This window comes from Solanum stenotomum, chromosome 8 (assembly GCF_019186545.1).
Source record: "Solanum stenotomum isolate F172 chromosome 8, ASM1918654v1, whole genome shotgun sequence".
NCBI lineage: Eukaryota > Viridiplantae > Streptophyta > Magnoliopsida > Solanales > Solanaceae > Solanum > Solanum stenotomum.
The window spans coordinates 19,213,417-19,237,880 of NC_064289.1; the positions used below are offsets into that span (position 1 = coordinate 19,213,417).

Here is a 24,464-nt window from a genome sequence, read left to right on the forward strand (position 1 = left end):
TGAAGAAAAAAACACTAATGAACAATTAACCAAACAAAGTATAGTTTTCTTATGTAATCAATGAGATGAAATCGATCTTGGCTATGAATCCGCTCGTAAGCATGTCGTGTATTCACTTTCGTTTATCATATAAAATAAATTACTATCGAGTTCTCCCTCATCTCTCTCCCTGTCATATTGTTTTTTCTACTTCATTTTCCTCTCTATTCACTTCAAGGTAGCTATTTTTTGGAGAATTTTTGCATATAGCCATTCAAAAATAGCTTAGTTATGCTCCATAGTTATAGTTCGCTAATTACGATTCATAGCTACATGTTATAAGGAGGAGAGTGGCGAGTGAAATTGGGAGAGGTAGGAGAGAGGTGAGCGAGAGAGGACAGAGAGTGGAGAGAGGTGAATTGTATATGTATATCAGTTAGGTAATTATATATATGTAACTACTGTGTATATGTATCAATGATTGTATTTGTATATCTGCATACAATTTGAATTCGCATACAAATGAATCGAGTTAAAACATTTGTATTTGTATATTCATTCTCTCTCGCTTATACAAACACAAATTATACATTATATTTGTATAATTGTGTTTGTATAAAGCGAGAGAGAGAAAGGAAAAAGAGAAGTGGGCAGGGGAAGATGTGTATTTGCATAATTATAAGTGTATAGGGCAGAGATATATATAGTATATTTGTATTTGTATATCCAGTTTCTCTCTTTATACAAACACAAATTATTTGTATAAAGTGAGAGAGAGATTGGCAGAAGAGAATCTAGAGAGAGACTGACAGAGAGAGGTGTGGGAGAGATGACTGAAAAAGAGGAGAGTGGCGAACGAGATTCCAGAGAGAGGGGAAGAGAGGCGAGAGAGAGAATGTAATTATAACTAGAAGTAAGTTCCGAATTGTAATTAATACAAATTATAGTTGTGTTAGCTAATTAACTAGTATATATTTGTTTAACCGCGTAATTTTCCCATTTTTTATCAAGAATTTGCCAATTGAAACAGAGCCCAACAAGGGAAAGAAGGAAAAATCACCCCACACATCTATTTAAGGAGTAATATTACAGGTTTTAGATCTACTTTTAAAATATTACTACTTATAACATTTTAATTGCAAGTTATAACAGAACATTTTTTATTTATAATTCAATTAATTCCACTTTATTAAATAATTAGTTTTTTTATAATTATATTTTAATTAATAGCTGAGATAAATAAAATTAATAAGAGAGAATCAATGGTAATTATCTATTACACTTTTTTAGGGATATTTTACCTTCCACACATAATATTACACCTTTTTAGGGATTCTTTTACTGTTCACACATCAACCACCCATCTCCACTAGCACATTTCTTTCTGACTCACACGTCAAATCAGTACCCCACCCCTACATTCAACCTTTACTCAAATGGTAAATCTTTCTCTCTCACCAGCACCATTCTTTTTCTTTGTACATCCAAAAGAAGAAACTGTAAATCTCTCTCTAATCATCTTCATTCTTCTTCTTTGTACACTCAAAAGAAGGACAAATCTTCTAAACAATACAAAGAATCAAGAGTTTAGGTTGATAAAAAAAACATGTCGAAAAATCAAAAACATAAGCATACACTTAAAAAGAGTCCAGATTCGTTAGAAGGAGTTTCTAATGTTGAAATTGAGGTTTCATCTTTTAACATCTTGACTCAAATGCCGCCGACCAACAAGAATGTGAATCTGGCGATCAGGAGTGTTACCACTCCCAAGAAGTTACAAACCCCAGTAATGTTGTATATGATCAGATTTTTTATATTTTTGACATGAAAATGATATACTATGTAGTTGGTATGATTTTTTTTGTATTAATATGTTTGTGCATTGGCATGAAGTTTATATAAATCTGGTATGACTTTTCCATAGTTGTATTTAAATTATTTTCCGATTGAAGTTGGTAAAATGGGGATAAAAAATTATATGCAATTTATATGTATTTATATCTTTTTGTGATTTGTTCATAATAATTAATTCATTTTCTTTCTCAAAATTATTTTTTCCTTCAATGTTGTTTCAGTGATTGTGGTATGTACACATGTGTATTTGCTTAATAAATTAGCAATGGAGTTTTTGATATAGCTCCCATTGATATCAATGCAAAGTACCATCATCAAAGGTACACCACAATCCTATGGGGTACTGTTAACTTCCCCGCCATTCTTGTAATTGTCACCTGTAATCCGCGCAGGTGTGTTCGCACCCCCCTGAGTGGACGAGAAAGAAAGGATTTCTCGGAGCAACCCCCCAAGTTCCAAATCCAGGAGTCAACTTTCCCGTATGAGCATTCGGTACATGTATCAATCCGTGGAAGAATGAAAGGGTCACCACTACTGAGGATCCCCCCCTAATCTTAGATAGGTCGTCTGAGGGTTCGCCACGGTTCATTGTTGTGCTTACACACAAGGCTACCCTTTTTCGAAAGCTCCGCAGAAAGATGACTTTCGAAAGTCATTTAGCCCCTTGACCTCTTTTCTCAAAAAAGACGTTGTGCGGGCAAGTCGATCAAAGTCAGAGTGGGGAGGAAATGTAGGGGTATTTCCATGGGTTTGCCTTGGTATCGTGTTCATACCGTTGTATTGAATGATCCCGGTCGGTTGCTTTCTGTTCATATAATGCATACAGCTCTTGGGTGGGGAACTACTCCTTTGATGGGTGTCGCAATGGCCTTATTTGCGGTATTTCTATGATTGCTATCTGTAAGTCTTGTTTTGACTGCGGGAAGGTGAACTTTGCAAAAGTGCTTATTTGGTTGGGAAGAATAGGACTTCTGACTCCAAGCCTACCCTACCCAAAATTTTCAGCTATTGATGTAGCCTCTTGTCGATACTACTAGTCTTCTCGCTACCTACTAGAAAAAAAAATCTTAGAGCTGCCTAACTTGCTAACATCCCGGCGAAGAGAGTCATTTTTTGTGTTACATCTTCGAATTCAAGAGAGGGCTTTCCTCTTATCTCTCAAATTATAGGCATTGAAGTGATCGAGAGAAAGTAAGAAAACTATTGCACACACCCCATATTCGCCCTTTACTAATATAATAGAAGGTAAGGCAAAAGCAAGAGTGAAACTACGAGCTTTAGGGGTATAGTAGGGGTGCCCCTTTCTCAAACTTTTCTATAATATAAGGTAAACTTTTTGGAACCCTAGTTTTGGAGTTTTCCCCAACCAACCTATATTAAATCTTGGATGGAAATTTCTTTTACCAATTTTTCTAGATAATCTATTATTGACAACCTCGTCCCAACTTCTTTCACTGTAAAAGACCACAATATCCTAGATTCACAACTTGTCTCAACCTGAAAAGGAAGAAAGTTGAATCAGCGAAATGGCATGATTCAATAACTGATGAATTGTTTGTTGAATCATCCAATTCGCGCTCCACTCACCTCCACGGGCGAATATAGTCTACTAGACTAGCCAACAAAGGGTGACGTAGACTATATTATAGGTCATTCGTAAGGGCTCCGTATAGTTTTAGGGTGTAACGTTGTGGTTGTTCCCTCTCCTTTCAGTCTAGTGACGTTGTGCCTATCCTTACCGAGAAAAAGGAGTTCCAGAGGCATCTTCCATTCATATCTATTTTGATTTTTTCGCACCACATTTTGATCTGCCTCTTCTTCAGTATGGAAGAAGCAAGAATGTTGATGGCTCAATTAGTGAGAGTGAAGTAACTGGAACTGTTGCTAGCAAATTTGATGGATCCCGCATAGCAAAAGAACATGCTCCAGATACTACCAATTATCCTACACCAAGACTATGAAAAATAAATTTGAGATAGTTGATTGTAGCTTAGACTTTTAATTATTACATGTTTTTAAATTTTTAGATGATGTATATTTTTTTTTGCTAAGTTTTTTACAACAATATATAATATGCATTATTTTACATTATCAGATTTATATCAGTTGGACACCAACTTCATACATTCTTATTTTTAGCCTTTGTCTTAAATTTTCAAGTTAGATACCAAGTGTATATAAATTGGATATCATAATTAACCAGATTTATATTGGATTTTTAGTTTTGAAAAACACATCATAAACATAGCAAATATTAAAATATTTTGAGATTCCTTTTATAGGACAACTGTATACATAGTTACACTTAAGTTTTCCAGATGGATATTAATTGGATACAACATTAACTAGTTTTAGATGGGCTAATTTGGTTGAAATCTCAATTACATCTTAGTTTTTCTATTTTTCCAATTGGATACCAGTTGGATACCAAATAGATACCAATTGGATACAACAATAATTAATTTTAGGTTAGCTAATTTGGTTGAAGTCTCAATTACTCTTTATTTTTTTCCTATTTTTTCAATGGGATATAAGTTGGATACCAAATGAATACCAATTAGAAATTACATTAACTAGTCTTAGGTTGGCTAATTCAATTGAAATCTCAATTATTATTTTTTAAAAATTTTCAGTGGAATATCAGTTTGATATCAAGTGTATACCAATTGGATACAACATTAACTAGTTTTAGGTTGGCTAATTCAATTGAAATATCAATTGCATGTTTTTTCAATCAGTGGGACTTTAGTTGGATACCAAATGGATAGCATTTTCATACTTAAATTTGAATTAATTTTTTCAGTCGATCCCAATTGCATATCAGCATTACCGAATTTTTCACTATACATTTAAAAAACACTGAATACACAAAGAATTAAGTAGTACACATAATAAATGTTTTGAAATTATAATTCATTAACTTAAAAGGCAAAATAAATCAAAACATGAGTTTGTCACAATTAAACAACCAAATCAAAATAAAATAAATTATGACTTTTTCCAGCAGGGTAATTTGAATATGTCTTCATGTTGTGTCCCTCCTGACGACATATACAGGCACTTAATTTTAGATCTCTTGAATTTCACATCAGCTAGCCCTTCCAGCATTCAAGTTGTTATCTCCCTACAAACATGATAGAAAAGTGCAAATACATACGTTATATGAGTATACAAATTTCATACCATTTTTATGCATAGTGCATATACCTATATCATGCCAAAAGTCAACACTAATTCATACCAAATTCATGCCAAAAAGAATATCAAAATCATATCATTTCTAACTAGTAATTGTCTTTTATTAAATAAATAGTACACCAAATTCATTCCATTATTATGCACAATTTCATACCAATATAATGCCAAAAATAAAAATTGAATCATACCAGATTTGTACCAATACATTATCAATTTCCATTCAAGTCTGATATAACTAGTATACCAATTTCATACAGATTTTATGTCAACTTTTAAACTAGAGTCATACCAAAAACGATAAATGATTCATACAAATAATGAACAAATTTAATGTTCATATAAAAAACTAATAGTATAAAAAAAAAACGCCACAATTAAAAGTATTATACAAAATCTATATCTAATCAGCATACATAACAAAATGATATCAATATTTTTTTACCAGAAACCTTGAATTAAAATAAAATCATACCAATATTTATTCTTGTTTCAAAAATTTATTATGTAATCTGAACAAAAGAATGTTCATACAAAAAAGGTCACAATTTAAATCTATTATACACAAACAAAATTTTAAAAAAAAATTCCTTTACAGTTACATTGTTCTTATTTTTTTTCTTTTGAATAACATAACAATACAAATAATAAATCGCAAAGAACACTAACCTGAAGGATCTCATCTACCACCATGTTTTATTAATATTGATAAGAAGAGAAAATCTAAGTTTTGCATTACTTTTAACTGATTGAGTAAAAAAAGGAAAACAAATTGACAGAAAAAAAAATGAGGGAGAGAGAAACGTTTGAAAATAAAAGAAAATCTGGTTTTTGAATTAATTTTAACTGATTGAGTAAAAAAAGGAAAACAAATATTCCTATTTTGTTTTGAATCTCCTAATTTATGGCATTATTAATTATCCTTAATGTATTTAAATTAATTATCCATTTTTTTCTTTTTATGATTTAAAAAAAAACATTTTTTACTATTATTTTTTTAAAAAAAATATTTTAATAAAATGTTACAACCTGAAATTTTTTATTGTTACAACTTGAAAGTTTTATTATACTCTCATAACTTGAAAATATTAGTCTTATATATGAACTTAGAATGCTATACGCAACCCCCCTGCAAGGTTACTTTAGATAGCGGTATTTTCTGTCTGTGAGAAGCTTCCTTCTCATCCGAAGCAACGAGAGATGCCAAAATACTGACATTTCCGAGAGCCTTTCACTCGAAACAAGAGTTTTGTGTCAAGCATAAAGATTGAATCAATAGGACCATATTATAATCCTCGAAATGCCATAACNTAGTATATATTTGTTTAACCGCGTAATTTTCCCATTTTTTATCAAGAATTTGCCAATTGAAACAGAGCCCAACAAGGGAAAGAAAAAAAATGATTAATATTATTAAAAATAAAATTTGTGAATATCCAAAACTTAGATTCTAAAAATATACCATTAGTGTCCTCATTCGTAGTGAACTCGATAAGCTTGAGGTTTATTATGAATATCCTTTTGCTAAAACTTGAGTTGGCTTCGAAATCTTCTCTTTTTCTTCGATTGTTTTGGGCATTCAATCTTTGTATCATTGATACAGATGTAGAGCAGCATGTATCATAGATACACATTGTATTAAAAAAAATATCTTATAACGTATCATATGTATTAGACTTTTCCTTGTTTTTGAATTTCCACTTCTTCTCTATTGATTTTTAGAAATTCAAATATTGTATCATAGATGCAGTTATAAAGCAGCATATACCATAAATATACGTTGTATTAGACTTGTATAGTTGTATTTATCGTAGATACAAATTATATATGAAATTCTTTTTCATCTTTATTGTTCTTGATAACTTCAAATTGTATCATAGATGCAGATTCAAATTAAAGCAACACATTTCATAGATACAACATGTATTAAACTCTTTTTTAGTTTTGAAATTCTTTTTCATGTTTAATGGTTCTTGAGACGAGGCAGGTTGCTATATATTTTTTTTCTTTAAATTTTTTATTTTTAATATAGTGATGAATTTGATTGTTTCATTTTGCAGGAAGTACACAACATTAAATTTTACCCTTCATTGGTTTGAGAAATCATGTGTTGTTGGGATGAATTTGATTGTTTTATTTTGCATCAAGTTGGTAACACAATATTAAATTTTACTTTGGTCATTGGTTTGAGAAATAATATGGTATGTATCATTTACACTCAATATTGAACAATCTGTAACCATTTTCGAATTGCTTTTTGATTGAATATATATTGCAAAACTTTTTTTATGTTATTATGGGTTTACAATTATAATTAATTTTATCCAAATAATTATATTCATAATTTACATAAATTATCAGATTGTTATTATTTTATTATTATGTTTATCGGTTGCCAAATTTGAAATAATTAAGTTACTTATTTATTAAAATGTATAATATTTAAGTGTGTTTTATCTTATTTGAAAATTATTATTATGTGTAGTATATTATTGATTAAACAACACTTCATTTAATCTTCCTTTAAATTATTTAAATCGTAGCCTCTTTTATCCAATTTATTCAACTCGTAGCCCTTTTTCTATTTCAATTTCATTTCAATTGTAGTCTTTTTATCCAATCTTATTTCGATGGTAGCCTATTTTTGTACAAATTCTAAGTTCATTATCAAAATCTCAGCTTTCAATTCGAAACGTCAATCACATCTCTTTTAATCTCAATCCTACATCTCCCTTTGAACAAACGTCTTAGGTTAAAAATCATCCACTTGCCTATTTTAAACCTATCAAAGACCAAAACATGATTTCATTCACTCTTTCTCCTCCCAAAAGAGATAGCCGCACCCCACCTGGTCCTCTTCTCTGTCTCTCCGTCGTCGTTGCTCCAACTGGCGAAAATCGGTGGACAGGCAGCCACGACCCAAACGCCGCCCGAGATCCGCTCCTCTCCTCTCCCGTGGCCGGCGAGAACAGCCATCTCATCCCCTCCTCTGCTTCTTCTTTTCGTCCTCACCGTCGCGCTCCATTTTTCACAAAATAGAGTTGTCACCTATCAAAAGTGAAAGTCAAATTTTAGTAAGAGGTGTTATATATTTATATATATATGCCGACAATAATAACAATAATAATAAGGCAGAATGGTCTATCTGTTTGTATTGTGAACCCTTTTACTTACCCTTTTGTCATCTGGACCCCTGTACTCATTCAAATCCAATATTTTAAACACTTTTTTTGATGTGGTATGGTGCGTGTTGCACAAACACGTACATGTTAGCCAAAAAGAAAAAAATAATATTCCACGTGGCAAATGACTCACGTTAAACTAAGAATAGTCCAACCCCGGTGAAATTTTCCAAACCTTCGCGACTCTTCCTCTTCTCCTCTCCGCGATTTCTCCACAAACACGTACACATCTGTAATTTTCCAAACCTTTGCTCAGTTAAAGCTCAGTTCCACTCCGATTTTCGTTGTAAGTTCTTGCCTTTCACGTTAGTTCTGATTTTTTTCATTTTCTTATGCGTATCTGTTTGATTTTAGGGTCGATTGTCATTCGATTTTCTGAATTTTTTTGGGGATTTTACTTTGGTTTGGGTGTAATGTTAGTGTAATATGCTTTCTTAGTTAATGTATGACTTCGAGTGACTTCAATGGCATATTTCGTGAATTCGAGTAGATTGTAGGGTTTTTTCATAAAATCCCAATTTCGACTAAAATTAATATTTTATTTCTGGTCAATTGTCTTGGGTATTGATAGTCATGGTAAGTTAATGGTTTTAACTGTTACAACAATTTATTATTTCCTTAAAAAAAATAGGGTTTTTTGTGTTACAGTTATGGTAAGTTTATGGTTTAACTGTAGTTGTTTTTCTTTTGACTTTACATGCATCGTAAGGTAATGACTTTAACTATAGTGACACTTCAATTTCACCATGGGGGCTATTTTGTATCTGATCCTACTTTAAGGTATGCCAATGGAATCACTAGTGTTGAAAAGATTAATATAGATGTAGATGAGTTGCATATTATGTTGTTTCATAAAATAGCACTGGAATTGGGTGTTGAAAATGTTGAGACATTTGGATATAGAGTCAACAAGAAGGGTACTTTTTACATGTTAAATATTGATTTTGATGTTTTAAACTTTCTTAATGGTTTGAAGGGTGCTGATTTTGTTAATGTATATGTTATACATCCCATTAGTATACCTTTAGTTATTGAGGAGATACTTGTATTGCCTGGCAATAATGTTGATGTGTCCTCATCTCCATAACAAGATAATGTTGATAGGGCTGATGTGTCTTCATCTCAACCATTTGATGAAAATGAAAATAGGGATTTAAACCAAAATCAGTCCCCTTTACTTGAAGAGCAGTCCCATTTAGTTGAAGAACAAGCCCCTGCCCCTAGAGTTGAAGAACATTCTGATTCTGATTCACTTTATGATGTTGATGAAAATATTGATAATTTGAGTGATTTGGATGGGGAGTTGCTTCAAGCTAGGCAGTCTAATATTCAAGAACAAGTTAAAGAGAAGGCTGATAGAGTAAATCTAGATGAGATACCATCTGGTCCTGTAGGTATAGATGCTGGGTTTGAAGCCATTTATAAGGAGAGAAGAGGGAGATTTGAAGGCAATTTGGGTGGTGATGACCCTTATTTTGATAGCTCAGATCCTGGTAGTGACATTAGTGAAGATGAAGGGGATCCTGTTGAGAATAATAAAGTGGTAGATCCAGCACCTAGGAAGGAAAGTACAAAGATCTACTTTGATCCAACTGCTAAAAAGGTTTTATTTCAGAAGGGTGTTAATATTAAGTTGAAACCTAATGAGAAGGAAAGGATAAGGGCAAAGTGCAAGAAAAAAGGTTGTCCTTAGCATATTCTTGGAAGTATTGATGGTAACACTAGAAACTTCAGTGTTAAAACATATTTTCATGTCCATAAGTGTTTTAAAAGAACAAGAAACAAATTGTGTACCCCTATTTGAATTAGTAAGCATTATAAGGAGAGGATTATGAGTGAGCCTACCATCAAACTACATCAGATTCAGTCTTTGATACAAAAGCAGTATGGTTCGTATGTTAGTAAGACAAGTTGTAGAAAGGCAAAACTGAGAGTTATGAATGACCATATGGGAGATTTCAGAGAGGAGTTTGCTAGGTTGTATGATTATGCTGAGCAATTAAAGACCACAAATCCTGAAACTATTGTATCTATTAGGACATACAAAAACACAATTCCAGGAAAAGAAGTGTTTATGAGCATTTATATTTGTCTTGGTTCCTTAAAAAGTGGATGGAAAGAAGGGTGTAGAAGGATTATTGGTTTAGATGGTGCATTTCTTAAAAGTGTATGTAAAGGTGAACTGCTATCTTGCATTTCCAAAGATGGAAATAATCAGATGTACCATATAGCATGGGCAATAGTTGATAAAGAAACCAAGGACACATGGTCTTGGTTTCTCAAGTGTATCAAACATGATTTGGAGCTTACAGAAGGTGAAGGACTAACAGTGATGTCTGATATGCAGAAGGTATTACTATATTATTTGTTAAATTTATTCTTTCATTTTTGGAGTAATTGATATTTAACATTGTTGTATGTCAATTGTTCTTTGTTTGACAGGGTCTTCATCTTGCACTTATTGATGTATTGTCAAATGCTGAAATTAGATGGTGTGCTAGACATATATGGGCAAACTGGAAGAAAGACTGAAGGGATGAAGAAAGGAGAAGAAAATTATGGCAGGTTGCCAGGGCATCATTTGAGGTACTTTTACAATCCAAACTTGATGACTTGAGTGAGTTAGGAGTAGGCATTGTAGAAGCTTTGTTAAAGTATAACAAAGAAGCATGGTGTAGGGCATATTTTAAAGAACATAGCAAGTGTGATGTGATTGAGAACATGTGTGAGACTTTCAATAGTTAGATTTTAGGTGCTAGGTTCAAATCAATAATCACTATGCTGGAGGAAATAAGAGTCAAAGTTATGAAAAAAATGAATCAAATGAGAGAATTTTCAGAAAGATGGATTTCTGATGTATCACCAATGGCTATGGATATTCTTAGAAAAAATGCTGAAATTACAGATAATTGTGAGGTAAAGTTTAATGATGATCTTGGCTTTGAGATTCATGATCCACCATATAAACATGTTGTTGATCTAAGAAATAAGGTGTGTAGTTGTTGGTCATGGCAATTAAAGGGAATTCCTTGTGGCCATGCACTTACATCAATTCATTATAAGGATTGGGTTGTAGAGTCATTTGTTGATCACTGGTATAAGAAGGAAACATACTTGAAAGCATATAATAGGTTTATTCAACCTATGACAAACATGAAGATGTGGCCAAAAAGTGATAGACCAGCCATTGAACCACCTGAAATTACAGCCATGCCAGGAAGACCATGAAAAAACAGGAGAAAAGATAGTAATGAGCTAGTTAAGAAGAAGTTTGGAAAGGCTACAAAGAAGGGAAGAAAAATGAAATGTTCTGTGTGTAAGACTTTTGGACATAACAAGAAAGGATGTCCAACTTTGGTAAGTTGTGCTTTAGTGTCTCTTTGTTACTGAATTTTATTCTTGTTATACTTTTGACTTTAATATATGTTTGTAGAAAAATGTTGTTGTTGGAACAAGTACTTGCAAGTGCTGCTGGAAATGCTGCAACTTCAGATTTTACAAATGCTGCAATTGGAAGCCAATCAAGTGTAAATACAGGTCCAAGTGCATGTTTAAGTGCAGGTTGCACTCCAAGTGCAGGTTCAAGTGCAGGTCCAAGTACAGGTTGCACTCCAAGTGATGTGAGACAATTAAGTACTCAACAATCAACTTTTAGTGCAGCTGGCCAAAAAAGAAAGACTAGCACAACTTTGAGAGGTGGTGCAACTCTTGCATATAAGAAACCAAGACCAAAAAAAGCAAAGACAGTTGGTTATGGTCTCTTATTTGGATCAGGTGGCAATGTAGCTAAGAGGGTATGCATTTTATCATTTAAACACATTAAATTGCTTTAATTGATATTAGTTCATCTTTTAGTTAAGATTTTTGTTGTTTACTCAGTCTGGAAATACTGATAGGGTATTACATAGTGCTACATTGTCAAGTTCAACTCCTACCAATATTGATCTTGGTTACAAACCCAATGGACTAAGGTGGAAGGGAAGAGCTGCAATTACTCAAAGGCATCTACGAGAGTAGAGTTACAAAAGCACTCAAGGCACACCAAGCACTCAAGGCACTCAAGGCACACCAAGCACTCAAGGCACACATTAGATTTCACTTTGTTTAGCTTAATAGCATGATCCCAATTAACTTTATTTTGATTAATGACTTGATCCCAACTGTTTTTGTTCTGCTATTTGGAAGATTTTGTTTTTGTATATGAATGTCGCCTATATAAATTTGTGTTAAGTTGCTATTAGGAAGACTTTGTTTTTTTGTATGAATTTGTGTTTGAATGAAGTTGTATTCAGATTTCTGAAGCAAATGCAGTCCATTTCATTATCAAATAACACCTAGTATAAATCAACATATCTTTAAAATAACGGCTAGAAACCAAATAACAACAATCACAATAACAGTGATATCAATACTAGTGTTTGATCCTTGTCTTCCTTGCCTTCCTTGTCTTCTATGTCTTGCTTGTCTTGCTTGCCCTGAACTCCTTGATTGATTCTTGATGTTGTATTGTTCTTGGCATGTTGAATCATTTGCAGCAGCCCATCGAAAGAATTCACACCCATTATCGGATGAATATTTTTGACAACCCCAAAACATTCTTCCAGGATTAGTTAGTGTTCTTGATGTCTTTAGTACAACATATATTCCACAGTAGCAACATCGAACCGTCATCGTGAAAACCAACAAAATCAAACCAACAAAAATACAATAGAATCACACACAAAAAAAAGATGAGTAGATCGAAGGAAAAAATAAAGGCGCCAAAAATTTGAAGAGACGAAATCGAGAAAAAGAGGAGAAAAAAGCTCAAATTTGTCCAACAATGGTGTTGAGTGAAAATAAAGAAGAAGAGATGGCCTTTAAAGGTCAAAATCTGATCGTTAGTGCCTTTTCAAGGCGTCTTACGCTCTTACTTTGTGTGTATCACACGCTCCATGTGGAGTCTTTCCACATAGGATGCCACATAAAAAAAAAGTGTTTAAAATGTTGGGTTTGGATGGGTTCAGGGGTCCAGATGGCAAAAGGGTAAGCAGAAGGGTTTACAATACAAACAGATACAAGTACAAGGGTCCACCAGACCATTCCGCCTAATAATAATAATATTTAGAGTTGTCTTTTTTTTGGGAAAATTGTATGAAATAGCAAATTATTAATTCAAATTAAATGTTATAGCCATAGTTTATTTTAATTGTAATTCGCAACAAATATCTCTTTTTTTTGTCATCTGATTCGGTATACAATTAACCATTTTTGGTATATAATTAGTCATTTTATACATTTCGGTATAAAATGTGTTTGTGTTTGTGTTTGTATAAAGTGAGAGAAAAGTGTATATGCAAATACAAAAACATATATTTTCGTCATATACACTTATGATTATACAAATACAGATCGTATTATATAAATTACAATGTATAAATGAATTTATACAAAATTGAACAATTTGTATAAAATTGGATGTTTGTAGCGAATTATACAAATCAAAAGCTCCACAGCAAACACAAAATTTGCTATGGAGCGAAATTATGCAAACTATAGTTATAACATACAAATATGATTTTTATGTTTGCTATATATGAAAGTTGCTTTTTTTTTGTTCTTACATACTTGCTACTTATTTATAGGATGGTATTCTTAAAAGGCATAAATTTTTTAAACTTCACACAGAAATATTATTATTTATAAAAGTAAGGATTAATTTTAATTAGTAAGATGTTAGACATTTATATGCAATATATTATCTTGGATGTTGTCAAAAAAATTATTTAATAATATATAATTTAAGTTGAATAGTTCAAAGTTCTAAAATGTTATTTTTGATAAAAGTAAATATTTTCTTGGGTGAAAATCATCTACATCCCGAATTTTACTTTAAAAATCAAACTCTCCCTCAACTTTAACAAATAATCATTCTTCCCCTTTTTTCTAATTGACTTTTTTAAATGTCTATTATAATTTATTCATATCCTTACATTATCAATCTTTATCTTCTTCTTTTTATACTTCTTTTAAAATCAAACATTTTTATATTTTAATCTATATAATAAATTTTCTATTAAAAAAATTATTTTCGTCCAAACAAAAAGGAAATTGATTGTGTACATAATTTTATGCCGTTCTATAGTAAAACGAATGAACAGAATAAAAAATAATTTTATTAATTTTAACGAAATCTGTAATATGGTGCAAGTAATAAAAACAACTAATGAAACTAAAGATAAGTGCAATCTGCAGTTGAAATTTTAGGATAAAAGGGAGGGGGCCNGGGGGGGCAATGACACTGTAATTTTGTTTTTGTAATCACCAATATTATAGTGAAATTAAAATTATAAAGTTCAAAGATCTTACTAGTGTGAGCCACCCCAAATAAGTGCAAAGAAATTCTACATTAAAAATAAATCAATTCCTTGATAGCTCATCCTTGAGCGACTCTGCAAAGAACATGTTTTTACTTAATTAATGATATGAAATCAACCTAGAGCTATGAATTAGCTAGTAATTATGTTATGTATTCACTTTCGTTATCATGCAAATTATTGTCTGGTCATTATTTCATGGTTTGATAATATGATCATGGTCTCTTAAGCCTTTAATTAATTTTTTATTCGTAATTGTCTCATATGCAAATCATAGTATTAAGCTCTCATGGTCTATGTCAGTTAAAGCTAATCTCACTATGATAATATGAACTAGAATTTGAGTAATGAATTATAGTTACTTAATAAGCTTTCCTTAATGTGGGTAGGATTATGGGATCTTATTCATACATTTAAGGATGCTTTGAGGGTATTTATGGTTTGTTTCCATTATGATATGGTGATCAATATGTTGAATATGCTTGTATCTTATGCTTTTACACTAATTTTCATGATGAACTCTAAACTTGATAAAGTGCATATATTTCAACTAAAATGTCCTTTTTAGCATGATTTCAAGGATTTTTATGCATGGTTATCATACTTAGTGCATTTTTGTATTAACCCATATTTCTTTTACATTTTTCTACAAAGTGTAGGTTCCGGTGTTTGAGGTGTTCTTCCTTCGATACAAGCTTGGATCGACTATTCTCTTAGCTTGTGGTGAGTCTTCATGGATCCGAGGACGAGTGATATCTTGTTGTTCATTTCCTTTCATTGTATTAGACTTTCAGATTTCTATTGTAAGGGTGGTGACCCTATTTGAGACTTCGATTGTAATAGATGGCTAAATGAGACAATGTCTAGACTTCCGCTTTACTTTTATGAAAATTTCTTAAGACTTGAAATATGTTTTCTTACTCTTTATTGTTCTTTACTTATGTGATGATATTCTAAGTGGCTTCCATAGTGCCCTTTTGGGGTGTTATGTGTCATGTTACGTCTAGGGAATACCCTTGGGTTGTGACAAACTTGGTAATCAGAGCAAAAGGTTTAGAATGATTCTAGGATGATGTCTCATAAGCCACGTCTAGTAGAGTATTGTTCATGAGTGTGAAGCACGCCACATTTATGAGTGAGAGGCAATAAGATGTTTAGGAAATACACTTCTTTCATTACTCTTGAGTCGTGCCATAGAGTTTAACTCTATAAAAGTCCCTCTCCTAACCCTTCTCTTGTGTCTTCAAGAAATGAATACACGAAGGGCGAATGTTAGAAGGGTGGAAGAGGAGAATGTGAATCAAGGAGTTCCTCAAGGTAATCAAGCTCCTCAAGTTTACCAATTTCTGGTTGATCCCGTGGTTGAAAATGTGACCATGCAAAATTTCGGTCTACTATCCAATTGTTGGCCCAAGTTGTGACAACTCAAGCCAATAGAGAGGTGATTGCTCCTATGAACACTAATGTGAATTCCAGGGCTTCTAGATTGAGGGATTTTACAAGAATGAACCCTCCCGTGTTTCTTGGTTCCAAAGTGGGAGAGGATCCTCAAGAATTTGTGGAAAAGGTTTACAAGATAGTTGATGTCATGGGAGTGACTTCGGTAGAGAAAGCGGAGCTAGCCGCTTACCAATTGAAGGGTGTGTCTCAAGCATGGTATACTCAATGGAAGAGGAATAGGCCAGTAGAAGCGGGTCCCATAAATTGGGAGGTGTTCAAGAAAGCATTCCTTGATAGGTTCTTTCCTCGAGAGAAGAGGGAAGCCAAAATGAAAGAATTTATCAACCCATGATCTTGAACTAGCGGCGATAGTATTTGCACCTTTATGGGACTCCACCTTTGGGACTCCCCCTTGTAATTTCTTGTACACTCTTGTTAGCTGTGATGGACAACTTGTCATGATGCAACACATCTTGCTCACAATAGCCAAAAATTGAAAATGTCGACTCAAAATTGAACCACTTAAATTATATCTGAGAGTCTTCTAATTAAAAATATTATTTCCTCGTAATTTACACTTTCTTATCTTTAAGTACTTCTTCCGTTCACTTTTACTTTTGTCAATTTAGACTTTGCATGTCTCTTAAAAAATAATGATTGATATGGATTAATTAATTGTAACATCCCGCAACTAGAAAGAACTAGAAGGAAGTTTAAAATTTGGAAATAGTTATGTTTGAAAAGTGTAAGGAAATCTGGAAAATTTTAAGCAAGTTAAAGTGAGTTTTTGGTCAACTTCAAACAACCATAACTCCTAGCTCAGGATGAGTTAGGTGTAGTTACAGATATGGTTGGAAAGCTCTTGGAATGATCTTTCCAACGCCACTAAGTTTGCACCATTCCGAGTTCGTATGAGTAAGTCATGCCCTTTGGAAGTTGGGCTGTTGAAATAAGGAAATGTCTAATCCAGATTTTAGAAGGGTGATTTAGTCTTTTCCTTACCTAATTACTTTAATTCGTTATAGGAGATTAATTGGGGAAAAACCAGACTTTATTCAATTTAGAAAAAATAGAATTTACGCTATGGTTTGGAGAGGAGAAGAAATAAGATAACAGAGGAGAGAAATCAAGAAATCGCCAAGAACGTTCAAGCCTTGCGAGTGAAATTCGTCGGGGGTGATCCCTACAAGGTATGTGAAATCACATAGTATTGGGTTAGTTCACCCACACGCCAATCTTGTTTCAATACAACGAATTTAGGTTATTTGAATGCAAAGAAAGTGAGTTTTTGAAGAACATTGTTGAAAATTCGTTGAGTTCTTGATGGTTGTGTTGTTGAAGTCTCTTGTTGATTTAATTCGTGTTTCCGGGTGAAATTTCATGTTGAATCTATTGCATATTGAGGGTACAAATGATTCTAAGTGTTTGGGGAAAGAACCATTGAATTTTAGAGGGTTTGGAGATGAAAAATTGGAGTTTTCTGGGCAAGGGCTTGGGGCGTCGCGGCTGCCAAAGCGCCACAAAAGTTCCTCTGAACTTTGAGGGCTGGCTCCCCGCGCTTCTCAAAGCGTCAGGGACGCCAGTTCTCCCCATTCATTCCCCACCTTTTTATACGTGTTCCTTAGTGATGTACCTACGTTTTCTAGTTGATTCCAACACTCTAAGATACATCTAAACATCATGAAATCATCCATAAACATGAGATCATGAACCTTGAATCCATAATCCAATTCAAGGAAAGTTAAGATCAAAGTTAAGAGAAGTAGGAGTTAAGTCAAGATAAGTTATTAGAGTTCTCCAAAAATCTTTTCCAAATGTTTTAACTTTGTTTTAAGACTAAAAGTTCAAGTTGAGTAAAGAGTAAAGTTTGAAGTTCATTTCTTCAAAAGTATATGGGATTAAGTATTCCCAAAGAGATTTAAAATGTTTTTACATTTAAATAAGAACAGAAACTGAGATTTCCAAAGAGCCTTCGGGCTACTTTTCAGAAAAAATTAATTGCTTTCTAAATGAAGCAAGAGGGGAAACTTTGATTTCCAAGATAACCTTTGAGCTAAGTTTTTGAGCACTAATCTCATATCACAAAAGAAGTATGATTTTTTAAAACATAAAGAGCTAGTATCATTTTTGGGAGTAGTATTGAGCACCGATGGGGAAGAGTTCACACAACTATCAGCCCCCTTAAACCATTTAGCCATCATGGGTGTAAAAGGGTCATACTTTTTAGATGAACCATTTTCGCATAGACTAGTGGATCCACTTAGTAATTCAGGTCCTATACCTTTGGCCGGGTATAGGATGCGCTGGCAGCGTGAGGGAGATCATTGTATCATCACAATAGCTCTTATGTGATGGTTGTCGGTTAGAGAAACTCCCACAAAAGTTATTGTATTTTTATATACATTAGTTTATTGTATTTTTACATACATTTCAGAGTTATGTTGTATTCTTGTACATACACAGAGTTGACATCATGTTTTTAAACAGTTTTTCTTTATATTGCACTTGTTTAAACTGCTTTATATTGAAATGAGTTCAATTAAGTATTCATAAGTTGAGAAGAGTCAAGGTAGGTATTTCTTTCAGATTCTCCTTCCAGCCTATGTTGTTTTAGCATTCCAATTCGCATACTCGTACATTCAATGTACTGATGCCAGTTGGCATGCATCGTCTTATGATGCAGACAAAGGTAACTAGGATCGGCATCCGACACATTCGTTGATCCAGTGAATAGTTCAGAGTCTGTTGGTAAGCCTTTTTGCATTCCAGAGGACTCCTTTACATTGCTTTCAGTTTTAGTATTAGTTCATTAGGATGTTGTGGGTCTATCCCAACATCTATCTCAGTTGTTTAGAGGCCTCATAGATAATCAGACAGTCAGTTAGTTAATCCAGTTGTCCTTACTTTTCATTTCATATGTTAAAGACTTGAGTTTGCCTTAATGGTCAGTTGAATGTTCCTTATTAACATTCTAGTTACTTCATAAATGTGTATGTGATGAGTTAAGTCTTCCGTTGANAAAAATATTGTTTCCTCGTAATTTACACTTTCTTATCTTACAGTATTTTCTTCGTTCACTTTTAGTTTTATCAATTTAGATTTTGCATGTCTCTTAAAAAACAATGATTGATGTGGATTAATTAATGTTTAGTCTTTTAAGTTTTAGAAGATGATTTAGAGAACTCAAAGTAATGTTGAGGATAAAATATGAAAAATATATATATATATTTCCTCCGTTCATTTTTACTTATTCATTATTTTAAAATAGATTTTTATTTTTGCTTGTTATTTTTAATATATTAAGAAAAATAATTATTTTTTTCCTATTTTGCCCTCATCATTAATTACTTCTTTCTCAAATCATTTTCAAGACTTAAGACCATACATCAATTAATATGGATATTGTGATAAGATACTTATGTTTATTAATGTTTCTCAAGGGGCTTATAAAGTGTAAAATGGACAAATAAAATGAACTGAGGAAATATATGTTTTTCTCTTAATGTTCTAAAACTCACAAGTAAAAATGAATGGAGGGAGTAATAAAACAATTATTTACTTTCCCATTTATCTGGAATAATATTCTTCTTTAATGTACACTTAGATACACAATTATATCTACTACAATAAAATAATTCAAATAAAAGTCCAGATACGAACTTTCCTATGTCATTTGTTGCACTTTGTGGGGTAAAGCAAACTAATGAATAAATCCACGCATTGCCATAATTTTAGTTTATTTACCCCCACTATTTTTTTATCAAATTAATTAAAACATTGTGGTGGGGATGTTCGAGTCAAGTTGGAAGAGTAAAAAATTATGAAAAAAAACTATACTATAAATACCAAATTCTGCAAAAATTAATTATAGTGACTCAAACTTTATATTAAAAAAAATATTTCACTTAATATGTTAGCGGCTGCCTCTATAGACTAGGCGTTTTCCACTTTCATTTAAATAGTACTAATTAAAACATATGGATGGTTGTGTTGCATGCAAATATATATATTTAAGTATAAAAAAAAGTTAGGTCATTATATATAAGTAAGTTCTATATGTGGCCATGATTATAATTTATAGCTATTTTAGCCTATCACCTTTTGGTCCTATGCATGTGCTAACATTAATTTGTTTGATTGAGTTGCAGTTTCCTACATGTTTAATTTGTTGATATATTATTTTGAGAAATTGAAGATCATTAATTATAGTTTAGCTTTAACTTAATTAAAGAATACATTTATGTTAATAATGCGTTTTTATGCTATAAATTAACATCAGTTGGATTCTTTTTTTTTATGACTTTAATTAGTTTATCAACGAAAATTGTGTGGCTCTAAGCTAAATTTGTCCTTTTGGTTTGATAGATGGTCATTCTTTGTTTTTTTGGCAACAAATTAATTACTCCCTCTATTTCATATTAAATTAATTTTTGAGGCTTTTTGCATTGTTTAAAATAATTGAATTGTTCAAAGTTCAAGATAGGTGTTTGAAATTTTTTTCATATTTGCCCTTTCAATTATTGAAATTATATATTTTCTTGGAGATAAATTACACTACTTAAAAAGTTATATTTATGACTTCACAAAGGGCAATAGTTGAATTATGATTTAAATTATGTTCTTAAATATTTTTCTTAATATGTGTGCATTGTCTCACAAATTCAGTTAATATGAAATACAGGGAGTACATCATAGTCTTTTGAAGATCATGCGCAAGCAGGCCTTGATAGTAAACATGGTTAGACTTTTTGTATTTAGTTCGGCTTGATTTTAATCGAAGCTCTTAATTATATCGGTTACTCTAATTAGCGCCAATATTTATGATCTAAAATTTAATTGTGACAATTAGCAAGAAACAGATTTTCACTCCTACCAAAAAAAAAAACAGATTTTCACAATTACACCTCAATCATAAAATGAATACACAAAAATCTAAAAGTGAATAAAGAATTGAGCAAAGTTTACAACTATATGACATTATAACATGATTGCACAAAAAATGAATTATATTTTCCCATTATCATAATCCATAGGTTGACTCAAATTTAAGCACTTATATTAAAGAAAATCTTTTCATTCAAGTTCCACTTATTTATTCAAAAAAAAATAATCGTAAAAGCATTACTATAATTTACAAGTTGACTCAAATTTGCCCCACTTATGTTAAAGAAGAAATCCATCTACTCAAGTGACACTTTTTATTTATTCAATAAGCACTTATAAGCAACCCAACACCTTTATAAACTACCTTACTTTCCCTGAATCTTGGAGATTCTTCTTAATGTTCCTTTATGCATACAAAACAAATTATTTATTACTAAGTAAATAATGCGAAATTTAGGTAAATATATCATTCGATTATCTAATTTACCAATATGATCGAAATATATATTATTTATATACTTTGATTGTCTATATATATATTGTGTGTATATGTATATGTGTGTATATATATATATATTGTGTATATATATGTTATAAATTAATTGTCCCAAAAGCCTTGAGGTGAAATTTTCCCACTAATATAATATGGGCCAAATCAAAGCTAAAGAAAGCAACCAAAGTGGAGCAAGTTCATAGAAAGCTCATTAGTATTACCAACCCACTCATAGCCTCCTAATATTAGTGAATATCTTTTAGGTCATGAAAGGAAAGGAATACATAGTAATAATTATTATTATAATTATTATTATTATTATTTAGTGCACACAACACATTGGATGGTCACGTGCCTTCCTCCGCCTGCCCTACATCAACATTCATTTTATTAGATAGTTGTTTGATATACATGCATATATACAATTAGCTAAGTAATGGACCATAAAAGATTTCTGTGGAGCGGTAAACACTCTTCATCTTAAATTTGAATTCTAAGTATATATATAAAGTTGTCTTTAATTGAAAACGCTTTATCCTTGCAAATACTGATTAATCCAACCATCGGTTTGATGTCAATTTTGGCCTTCAATTTTGACTTCTTAGGCTTGCAAATTTTTTTTTGGAGAAAGTAATAATCAATTTTAAAGTGTGTTTAATACCCTCATGAAAAATTGAATTGATTTGTACTAGATTGATAATTTCCTGTTTATCACAATATAATTTCACAAATGAAGTTGTTTGTACTCCTAATTTTTCAAACAATTGCTTCAATGACAATAATTTACTATACCCAAGGTTAAGCAATGTGGAAGTCAAGTTAATATAACAAAGTTATTACTATATTTTTAATATCTGATATTCATCTAAAGTAGTCAAAATGCTAAATTTGTGGCTTTAACTTCTATAACTCATGACACATATGAAAGGACAAAACTCATCTTATAGAATAAAAATGAAGGAGAGTAGCAAAGCAATTGAATTAATATGATGCATGTGAGAGTATCAAATCCTTTTTGAAGATCTAACTAGGCTTTTCAAGCACCTCATTCCCCTCCATCTTTCCATTGTGTGATTTAACAATGTTTGGTCCTTGTCACTTCTATTGGTTACTCTCCACATTCTCTATTCCATATGGTACTTTATAATTATGTACTTCCTCATCCTCCATCCATCTCCAATACCCCTTTTTGAGCACAACTTTGATGTAGATGGATGGCCACCCAGGGCAAGTGTATCATATATTCTTTTTATTTAATTAATTAGGAAAAAAGGATTTAAAAAAGGGAGAAGTGTTAAAAACACCCTTGAACAACTTGATGCAAATTTTTAGTTTCGTCCTCGAACTATTGACAACCTTAAAAACACCTTTCTACTTGACTAACTAATTAACTTATTAGATACACCCCCAATCACCCTCAATCTACCACATGATATAGCAAGTGGTCTTAAACTCTTGTAAGGGCGTGAGGCTCTTAATAAAAAGCCGAGAGAAGTGTTGAAAATACTCCCAAACTTGATGAGAATTTAGGGATGTATTTCACTCATGTTGCAAGATCGAGAGTGTATTTAAGTTCAGTCAGTCAAGTAAAGGGGTGTTTTTAAGGTTGTCAATAGTTCGGGGATGAAACTAATAATTCGCGTCTAGTTTAGAAATATTTTTAACACTACTCCCTTTAAAATAACACTTCTAAATTATTAGAAATAGAGAAATTATGTCATATATTTGCTTTTTCGCACAAAAGTGTTCTTATCATTTGCAAAAATGGTGAGAGTATTTTTCATGCTAAAAATAAGTAGAGAACATGATTGCTCTATTTTCATTAGTTTAAGAGTATTTTTGTCCCTCTTTTTAAAGTTTACGTAGAAAAAAAAAAAAAAAGTGGTCCTTTAATTTGAACTTTCTTCTTAGCATATCCTTCCAAAAAGCACAATTTTACAAAATTCCAATGTGACAAATTTTCCTCACCATAGGTAAAATTATCAAATTGGATTTTATCATAAAGAGAGAAAATCATAATATCCCCCACAGGATATATGGATGGTAGAATATAATGTTATGGGCTGGATACAACTAGGTATAGTTTCTTTTTGTTTTCTTGTGTTAGTCAAAAGAGCACTTTGGATGGTTCTTGGAAATGTACCAAATGTCTGCATAACATACCTACAATTCTAAAATACCCTTGTAAGGATCCCTACCTCCTATTCCACGTGAATTCAGATTAGTCGAACTCTAAAGTATATATCATATATAGAAACCAAAAACAAAAAAAAATCTAAAATATCACAATCCTTTCCCTTGAAATTTCACCCCATCTGATAGTAACTATAGGATGTTTAAATTGAAATCACGTTAGGAGTTCAATTAATTGACATTTTTAGATTATTTCGTAAAATCATATTCATATAATTACCATACTCGAAATGTCAAATGTTTGTGTATAATTACCACCTCAAACTACATCTAGCATCCCCCCNCCCCCCCCCCCCCCCCCCTTCTTTTATCAAAACGATTATTAATATTTTCACTTATTTTTTATGATTCGAACCTTTAATCTATTAATTGATAGTGGAGATGTTCAACCACTTGAACTAGTCTAGCTTGTTGTATCTAAAAAAAGTTTACCCTTCCTAAAAGTTCCATGCGACTTTTTTTGCCATTAAATGACTTAAACTCACAATCTTAAAATTAGAAATGAATATTTACCATCCAAGCAACCTATAGTTCATTTTTTTTGTATTGTTTTTGTTTTATTATGTCAATTGATATACTCATTCTAACATAAAGTATACAAGAGTACTCATGACTACATTCTTTTCAATTTAATAATTATTGTTCCTCCCAATTGCAAAGGTTTATTTTTAAGTTGGACTAAAATTTTCGTGGTACGTACTAGCTTCCGTAAAAATGCTTAGAATACAATTTAATTTGTGTATGGCTCACGTCATACGTTCGTTTTTTTAAGAGNGTGTTTGGATTGGTCAAATTTACTTTTAAGTTAGTTTTTTACTTCACATAAGATGGTGTTTGGATTGGTCAAACTTACTTTTAAGTTAGTTTTTTACTTCTGAAAATGTTTGA

General features: G+C 32.0%; 2 protein-coding genes across 2 annotated transcripts in view; both read left to right on the plus strand.

Annotated features, from left to right (window-relative positions):
• The window catches only part of LOC125872110 (superoxide dismutase [Mn], mitochondrial), a 333,170-nt gene that overhangs the window by 92,653 nt on the left and 216,053 nt on the right, over window positions 1-24,464 (plus strand). The window lies entirely within an intron of this gene.
• Window positions 11,025-11,438, plus strand: LOC125873581 (uncharacterized). The gene has a single exon (XM_049554483.1). The coding sequence runs from the start codon at window positions 11,025-11,027 to the stop codon at window positions 11,436-11,438; it is 414 nt and encodes a 137-aa protein (XP_049410440.1).

Bases quoted from the DNA above. Each gene is read 5' to 3' on its own strand.
- LOC125873581 (XM_049554483.1), top strand. From the start codon at position 11,025: ATGAATCAAATGAGAGAATTTTCAGAAAGATGGATTTCTGATGTATCA.